At 41.0% G+C, this 9,855-nt stretch overlaps 1 protein-coding gene across 1 annotated transcript in view; it reads right to left on the bottom strand.

Moving 5' to 3' along the window:
• Positions 1–444: 444 nt before the first annotated feature.
• The window catches only part of TSNAX (translin associated factor X), a 53,693-nt gene continuing 44,282 nt past the window's right edge, over positions 445–9,855 (bottom strand). The window contains exons 4-6 of the mRNA XM_075203463.1: positions 8,714–8,844; positions 6,510–6,622; positions 445–2,463 (exon numbers count right to left, since the gene is read on the bottom strand). Coding sequence (XP_075059564.1) covers positions 2,077–2,463; positions 6,510–6,622; positions 8,714–8,844 — 631 coding nt within the window. The 3' untranslated portion in view covers positions 445–2,076. The remainder of the gene's footprint in view (positions 2,464–6,509; positions 6,623–8,713; positions 8,845–9,855) is intronic.

The raw sequence follows: 9,855 nt of genomic DNA, 5'->3' as shown, positions 1-9,855 counted from the left end.
TAAGGCAGAAGTGGTCCTTTTATAGTAGAAACCTGTCCAAGTTGTCTTGCATGGATGTTGGCTTCCATTTTTTGGGGTCACCAAAAGTCAATGCCAGGCTTTATATGGATTATTATGTTTAAAAGTATGACACACATAGAGGAGGTATGGAGGGACAGACACAGAACTTGAGAATAGTTAAAGCAGGACTAAATTATCTAAAAACTAGGGGGGGAGGGGGTGGCATGACAGCATTGTTAAGAATAGTATGTGAAGCCAAAATTAAATAGTGCTAAATAATCTTGTATAGAGTGAGAAGTTTCCAATCTTGATAACTGATAATGAATAAAGTATGAATACATATAGCTAGGTGTTTTAGTACTGCACTTGTGATTTAGATAATTATGCAATAGTGGGGTCATTGTGAATTTATGTATTGTATAAATAATAAGGCACACAAGAAACTTATAGCCAACAACTGTAATTTAACAAAATACTCTCATGTGGGATGCATTTATTCAAACGCAATATATGTAAAAGTAGGACTAAAAGGGAGACCAATACATAGTGAGTACAACAAAAATTGTCCAAGTTCTTAAAAACTTGTGAAAGGTCAGCAGCATCTTATCAGCTGCTTTAGACAGATGATTTGCCATGGCTCATTAGCATGTATATATATTTGCAAACCAATGCGAAGATCTCTGTTTGTAATATTCACATAAATGGTGGTAGTCAGTTTCACCATACTGACTACCCCGACACAGAACAGAATGATATGAGGATTCCGAATGAAGACTACACTGACCTGTGAAAAAACCTAAAAACCTACAGATGTCAAATCACGACTCCCTGTCTTGCCGGCTGGAGACGATGACGTCATGAGCAAACGCGACTTGCCTTAAAGCGGCGATGGACGGACCCGCCTTTCATTTATGTAAAGTAAGTACTCTTTTAGGGTTAGGAGTTAGGGTTAACCCTAATCCCTAAAAGAGTACTTACTTTGCATAAATGACAGGCGGGTCCGCCCATCGCCGCTTTAAGGCAAGTCGCGTTTGCTCATGACGTCATCGTCTCCAGCCGGCAAGACAGGGAGTTGTGATGTGACATCATCTGCATTCCGGCAAGTAGGTTTTTTCCCAGGTCGGTGTAGTCTTCATTCGGAAATACTCATGTTGTTCTGTTCTGTGTCGCGGTAGTCAGTACCGTTAATAGGTACTACACCCAACATAAAAGAGGGATGTTCTTATTACTTATCAGTGAATGTTTGAGGAACTGTTTCTTGTTCATTGTACAATGATTTGCACCATTGTCATGAACATATGGCTTCTAATGAATTAAAGCACCTTGCAGTGTTGGAAATTTAGTTTTCGTAAGAGGTCAGATAAGGATTAGAAGAAAAAAAATATTGAGCCTTAAAGAAGATATTCAGGCATCTATCTCTAATAAAACATTGAGGGCCCTGCCCTTTTCTGCTGTGTAGCCACCAGTGGTCGCAACATTTACTCTACTCTAGCTAGTACCTGGAGTTGTGTTTTGCAGCAGATTGGCAGTTAGAGGACGTGCAGGGGAGCTGGGGGAATGAATGCACCTGGCTCACCCAACCAGCTTCCCTCAGTGCAAACCTGTCAATGGCCAAAAGTCCCAATGTATTGCAAATAGGGAAAGAGCAAGGTTTTGCAAATAGGAGGGCTCTACAGACAACATTTGTTACTATAGCAGATCAGTCTCAATGTACTCCACTTCCCTCTTCAAAGCCATTACATACCTGGTATGACTGGATTTGAGTATTCCTTAAGGCTGGTTACACTGAATGTCAAATACACTCATGATTGATATGCGATGGTAACCAAGGGTTGCACTTGCTTTTGCTAGCAGTTTTTAATGCCAGCATGATTTATAACGCTAGTGTGCAAAATACCTAAACTAAGATACATTCTGAATGTGCACTACTTTCAATTAGTACAATATATGGATGAAAAAACAAAAACCATACTCTGGAGTTTCGAAATCACTACAACTGTAAATATTAAACAGAATTTCAACAGTGGCAGATTTGCTAATAAATTACGTCTTTACAGTCCCACAGAAAATTATACTCTAAGATATGCCCTCATCATGTTCAAGAAGTTCACATTTTGATACAAACAGATCTGCAAGCATGTGCTTTGGAATTTCTGACCCTCTAACTTTCAATGTGTAACAGGCATTCTCCACTTTTGACAGACTCTGCTTTAATGAATGTAGTTTTCTAGAAATTTCATAGGGCCCAGTGTTCCCAATGTAAGCAAATCCATCAAAAATGTCACGCAAAAACTGAGTCAGTTGAAAAGGAGTATCAATGTCTCCATTCCAAACACTACTTATACATAAGCGCATAAGCTCTCCAGTCAGATCGGCTACTCCAAGCAAATAATCGACAGATGTTATTTGAAGGCTTAAGACATTTTGTTCACTCTGTTCTTTTCCAAGGGAATCATTGGTGACCTATAAATGAAGAAACATTGTGTTAAAAAGAATATGTAGTGCAAACAGATCAACGCAAAAGGTGTTTTAGCCAGCGCTCTCCACAAATGTGTATAAATGTCTTAAGCTGTCAAATAGGGAAAACACAAGAGTAAACAGAACAACATGCCTGTATTTCTCTGGCGCTCAATGTGGTATATGGTAAGATCAGATAAATATATGACTAATAATAAAGTAACAATATATAGCAATGTCCTTGACATTTGGATACTCACTATGTTGTGTTAACATGGTCCTTTAGAAATACACAATGGACCATCGCCTATATCAGTATTATTCAGATGCTCAGCTTCTATATTGACCCATGAAACCGCATTTATTATTTGGTGCACTGTTTTTTATTTGCTTTTATGTTTTTTTTTTTTTATTAATATTGTTACTTTATTTACTGTTATTCATATATTATCAGACATTACCATATACCACATTGATCACCGGGGAACTACATTCTTGTTGATCAACAAACAAATCAGCAAATTAAGATGAATTTTACCTGTTTATACATACATATAAAATAGTGTGATTATTTGGTCAATCTTACAAATCTGCTGCTCTGCCCAGGTCTTTAAAAGGTCATGAATTTAATCACAAACACAAAATCCAATGTTATAAAAGCACACATAGACATTCGGATTCAGACTACATTGGAGAATTAAAACAAACTGAACACAAGAATGAATTTACATCAACATATAATAAACAAGAAATACGGCACACCAATGGGAAAACACAGTATTGAGGACATGAGAGATATGGATAACCAGCTTAAAAAATGAAACATCTGTAAATTTAAACTCCTAACAATTTATAGTTCATTAGAACAAGTTTCAAATCTCACAGCAGGGTTCATGACCCATTATATCCTTTGACGCCATTCACTGATTCAGCTAGCTATATTTATATTCATACTTACTAACTCTCCCAGAATGTCTGGGAGACTCCCGAATTCCAGGTAGGTCTCCCGGGAGAGCAGGCATGTCTTCCGCATCCTGCCCATCGAGAGCCAAAATTACGTGATTTGCGCCACTTTGGTCCCACCCCGTGACAAAATGACCCTTTCTGCCCTTCTACCACACCCCCTCCCTGGGATCTCCCGGATGCCAACGTTGGCAAGTATATTTCTTCTCTACCACCCAACTTGTACAATGTTCTTGTTTAACATATACAAATACTATATCCTCCATCAATACAGTTTTCATATTTAAACTTGTAACTTTACTACTATGTGTTACGAGCCGCGGCTCGCTTCTGATGTCCTCTGACGTCCCGGCCGTCACCTTGACGACCGGGACATCATTTCCAGAGTCCACCCGACCGGCAACGGTAGGACGCCAGCAGTAGCAGCGCCGCTGGGGACAGCCGGGCGCGTGCGCAGTAGTGGACACAAGCCTGTGGGCTAATTTGATGAAAGCATGGTTAATTAAGCAGGGGCTGTGTGTGTGGTTTCAGAGCTGGGCTCTGGTTGGCTGATGCTGGTATTTAAAGGCAGTGAGGTCTGCAGCCTCACTGCCGGATATAGCTTTTCTGCCACAGTCCTGCTGACCTGCTTGTTCCTAGTACCTGCCTTTGTTCCTGTCCCTATCCCGTGGACACTCTATTGGATTTCACATGTATAACCCCCTTGCTTGGATTTGGACCCTGCCTGTTTGCTCGTGACCCTGACCTTTCTTGCCTGTATCTTGACCTTGCTACCGTGCATGTGACCTCTGACCTTGGCTTGTCTATTGGATTCACTGTCTGCTGCAGGCCCTTGACCCTTGCCTGGACTTCACTCCGCTTTCCTGGATTCTTACCAGCCGGTACGCACTTCACGACCCTCTGCTAGTCTGCGGCCAAGGCTGTCCCCACCACTAGGGGCTCCAGTGAACACCTGACTGGCAGAGCAGACTCTGGGTTGTGCTGTACTGGCTAGAGGGGTTCCTAACATTATAACCGGTCATAAAAAAAACAGATGTTCCGGAGACGAAGTTGGGATGGATGAAAGCGGAACCAAATAGTCTCCTTTTCAAGCCCTAGCGGGTCATGTTGAGACCCTGTACCAAATGGTCCGGTGATTGTCCCAGCGTTTGTCCACTCAAGAGGAGGACTCCCAGACTACACTGGCCATTTCCGGTCCCGTTGATGAACCAAAGTTAAATTTGCCGGACCGATTCTCTGGAAATAGAGCCCTGTTCCGGAACTTTAAAGAAAGCTGCAAACTCTACTTTTGGCTGAAACCTCGGTCTTCTGGTTCAGAACAGCAGAGAGTTGGAATGGTCATCTCCCTCTTGCAGGGTGACCACCAGTCTTGGGTTTTCACCCTGCCGCAGTCGAGTCCTATGATGCAATCATTGGAAGCTTTCTTTAACGCATTGTCTCCTCTACGATGACCCAGATCGAGTTGCCTCCGCTGAGGCTCATCTACGGGCCTTAAAGCAAGGCCGGCGTTCGGCAGAAGAATACTGCACTGAATTCCGCAGATGGTCGCCTGACAGTGAATGGAATGATCCCGCGTTACGCAGCCAGTTTCGCTTATGACTGTCACAGGAGATTAAGGATTCACTTGTGCAGTATCCTTCCCCCACCTCGTTGGGGAGCCTTATGCAACTCGCTATTAAAATTGACAGGAGAATCAAGGAGAGGAGGACAGAAAAGAGGCATCTTCTTTTTCATCTGCATTTATTCCAGCTTCCACGGATGTTGAGAAACCTACTCAGTCAGGGGCGTTTCGCCTCCCTCCTGAGGAAAGAGACAAGAGACGCTCACAGGAAATATAGCAGGTAAGTAGGCAAGAAAGCAGGATCTTGAAGCAGTGAGGTTTACTGCTCAGGTCCTTATAAAGTACAGTTACACACTACTTAAAAGTACTAGTGATACTCTAGAAGTACAGATGTTATGTTTTACATGGACAGTACAGTTATTTTTATACAGTTTAAAAACACAAACAAGACGTAATCCAGCCTGCTGCCTCTTGAACCAATTCAGGATGATTCATGTAGCTAGTGCATGAATCAGCCTGCAGGGGTTTCATATATTTAACATTGTTGCTAGTGGAAAGGAGGAGTGTATTTCTCCCCAGTACACAAGCTGCCAGGGAGAGGGGGCTCAGTCCCCTCTAAATCCCTGGTGTCACCAAGTCCAGGATGGGGTAATATCTTTAAATCCAATAATTCCAGGGACATGGATCCAGAGAGTAGGCAACCAGAGCATGGAGCTCCAATGTGCTTCTTAACAGCCAGCGCTGGAATCTTCTCCTGCAGCACCCAGCTGGACCACTGCAGATCAGGGGCGTCATGGCACCGCAGTGGTCCGGTCCTGCGCATGTAAACCTGGGCAGCAGTGTAAATCAGCCAGAGGAGCCCCCAGATCACTGCTAGACCACAAGGGAATGGTAGGAACCCATTTTATTAAACGTGTACATTTGATTCAAAATACAGTTAAAACACATAGGAACAGACATTTATACTCCCAGTGTATAAACCTAGGAATGAACCATTTTGGTGCGTACCAATTGGTGCAGCAGTGACCACATAATACACATACATTTATTTAAATACACATTTAGATTCCCCCTATCACCCAATCTGGCATCGCAGTGCACATTTAAAGTACATTTTTATAAATTTTATGCCGTTCATACATGAATCACCTAGTACAAGGAAATTAATTCCTCCAGCGTCAGGTATTAACATGTGTGGTGGTCAGAACAATGGGACCCGGACACAGGTACAAAAAGACTTATTGTCTTTAATACTGAAGAAATAACAATGCTCTAGGTAGCACAGACAATAATATTGGTGTTTCCCAACTTGACTGGTACAAATACTTTTTTGTGTTGATTTCAGAATGTAGCAAGAATTCCAAATGACACATTTATTAACACAGGAAAGATGAGATATAAGTCATATAAGCAGACGATCGAATTGTATTTCATGCTACATGGGGAAATTTTAAATCTAACTATGTCAAATAAAGTATTTTCGAATAAATTTTAAGTTTACAAACAAAAATGAAATAAAAATACTTACAGTATAATGCAGGTTTTCAAATATTAATCCTCTGTTTATATCCTCAAGGCTTAAAAGAGTTCTGTTTGTAATAAAATGTTGAAAGGTGACAGCTTCAACATATTCTTGAAGACCTACAGCAAAAGAGAAAATTCTTAACAGAATATTATCTACACACATTAGTGTTTTTGCACTAGATAGATGGTAGTATAAAACCAGCAAACACTAACCCTTCCTTATTTGACTTTTTTAAAATTTTAATAACATTAAACATAAAGGAACTTACAAAGATTCTTACAGAACGTATGCAAGCAAAAGATGAATGCATAAAAAGCATATTTATATATAATTAACATCACCATTGTGTTTAACACTTCATGCCAGCATAGAAATGGTGTTGACTTTTAATAGAAAAGTGTGGCTCTCCACACAAAACATTGCCCTGAAGATGCCCTCATTCAAACTGGGATTAGGTAAATTGCTTTGTACCCAATCAGCAGGAAGCCAAGTGCAGTAGTGTACAGGCAACGGCTACCACCTTCCTTTCAAATCTCGCAGATTTAGAAAAGGAGTGTAGTACCTACTGCACTGGAAGGGCTTCAGTCCTAAGACTGCTCTTGTATTAAATCAACCAATCCGCACGCATCTGCGCTACTTGATAAATTCTTACAGCTAAATATTGGCAAGTCTAGAGAGTTGTATCTGGAGTCTGGCACTAAAATGGGGACCTCTGAGGATTCACGACACTAGCGCCAGATGACAGCGGTCAGATAACTATTCACAATGACAGCTGCAAACCCCTTTTCTTAATTCCTGTAATCAGCACACTAGCTAGTCACTTCACCTGGACTACTGCACAGCTTTCTGTACTCTTGTCAGTCTAAAATTACTGCACACTTGCATTTTGATGGCAACCTAGAAGGGGTAAGGGGATTCCTGACCCAGACTCCCCTACAGTTTTGAACTACAAACAGCGTCCTTCCCCACAGAGCATATCAAAGCAGGATATAAGCTCTCTGCTGACTGACCACTCTACGAAAATTCACTAATGGATAACAGAAAGATGAGGCTAATCTTTGATTTTCCGGGTCGCCAATGCTTCCACAAGCCTCGCCTGGACTGAGTAACAGGGTTACTCATAGTATGCCATCGAAATCCGGAACTTCGCAGCAGAGACTGGAAGGAATAATGAGGCCCCTTATGTCAGCAACACTGATAAATACGCAGCTAACAGGGCGACAAACAATTATTTTCAGCTCAGAGTGGACAGGAGGCGCTCTGTGGCTCAGCTTTAACACTGCTGGAGAAACCTCCGCAGTAGGCAACCGAAGCTCTTATATGGTTATAGAGGCAAGAGTGGACAAAATGCGGAGCGTCCAGACCGTTGCCCTGGCAACTGAAAAACAATTGATATGTGGAGCATATGGAATGCAATCAGATTACCATTCCTTGTGCATAAAATATGTCTGTTGATTTTTGTTTGCTAGCTTGTGAAGCCAGTAGCCATGAAGAAGCTGGTATATCCATTGATAGTAAGTACACATTTGGTTGTCTTTTATATGGTGTGTCTTCCTCATTATGTATTCCATAAGATTGTTGCTCAGATACTGAGCAATAGATATATCTACTTAAATCCATTGTTAAATTCCACAGTTCAATATTATCATATGCTGTCTGAGTCAGTGGCCAAGCTTTTGATAACTGAAATATTGTTTAGACAGACAAGCCTTCTGGTTCCAGGGGTCGGGAATAGAGAGGCCCTTCTTTTTTTGGACTGGGCCATGAAGGCACCTATCATGGGCTTACAAGACATTCTTAAGAAGAAAGACACTTGGGGGTAAATGTATCAAGCTGAGAGATTTCTGGCGGGTTTGAAAAGTGGAGATGTTGCCTATAGCAACCAATCAAATTCTAGCTGTCATTTTGTAGAATGTACTAAATAAATGATAGCTAGAATCTGATTGGTTTTTAAACCCGCCGGAAAACTCTCAGCTGGACACATTTACCCCTAGGAGTTTATTTACCAGTATGGTAAAATGTGGTATGATAGAGTAATTTATAGATTTATAGAAACCATTTGATTTTATTAATCTACAATTAAAGCCGATTGTCTGCTATGAGTTTTTGCACTTTGTGCACTTTTGAGCAACCATCAGATTCATGCCAACACCTGCTTATTTAAAAATCCAACAGAGTGCAGTGTAAAAGTAATAATTTGATCTTACCAGAAGTATAAGCCCTGTGATATTGATACATATCTTCGGATACTAACTCTTGCGCCATTTGTCTTATTTTCTCCTGAATAGCATCTAATTTCTTCTTTGCTTCCTTCAGTACGTCATCCCTGTTGGGTTCACTGTAAATAAAAGGTACTTAAGTAAGGAGGCTGTTGCCAGAGAAGAAAAGGTGTTTTACAGTATTCAAAACATATCACATGGATAGTATACATTCATAGAAATATTAGAAATAAAATACTTGTAAATGAAAACGTATGAATAATAAAAAAAAAAAATCGGGCATATGTACGTCCATATTCAAGGTCAGGTCATATGCTGACAATACGTTGCTTGATGAATACGGAAGTAAAAATCAAAACGCACGCATCATTACATTTTTATTTATTTCTCTATGACCTGTACAGGCAAAGGCACTCTATTGCACTACATACTAAAATGTATTACTCCTGAATGACAGAATGCACAGGCGTACATTCAGTTCCTTAATCAACCTCATTTACCTCATTCCTAAACATTCATGTCTCACTTCAATTACTGCATATTAACCATTCAATTGAATAACCACACCAACCTGAACTACCCCATGATATTCTGAAATCCTTTAGAAACATCAGTACGCATTTACTGATGTTACTGCATGGTACTGCGATAGGATGCCACCTTTGCAATTAGATTGTTCATGAAATTTCATCCCTGCTGGATAATCCACTGTAAGTGATATTATTAGAAAGTGGAAGTGTTTTGTAACAATGGAAACTCAGCCACGAAGCAGAAAACCACGTAAAATCAGAGTGGGGTCAATGACTGCTTAGGCGCATGGTGTGTAAAACTTGGCAACGCACTGCTGATTCCAATGCTGAAGAGTTCCGAACTACCAGTGGTATAAATGGAATCACAAAAACTGTGCGGCAGGAGCTTAATGGAATGGGTTTCCATGGCCGAGCAGCTGCATGCAAGCATCACATCCCCGAGACCAATGCCAAGCGTTGGATGGAGTGTTGTAAAGCACATAGACACTAGACTGTAAAGCAGTGGAAACATGTTCTGTGGACCGACGGATCACAATTCTGTTTGGCAGTCAGATGGGCAAGTCTGAGTTTGGCGGATGCTGGGAAAACTTTACCTGCCTG

This window comes from Mixophyes fleayi, chromosome 3 (assembly GCF_038048845.1).
Source record: "Mixophyes fleayi isolate aMixFle1 chromosome 3, aMixFle1.hap1, whole genome shotgun sequence".
In the NCBI taxonomy this organism is placed as follows: domain Eukaryota; kingdom Metazoa; phylum Chordata; class Amphibia; order Anura; family Limnodynastidae; genus Mixophyes; species Mixophyes fleayi.
This window is presented reverse-complemented; position numbering and strand designations above follow the sequence as displayed.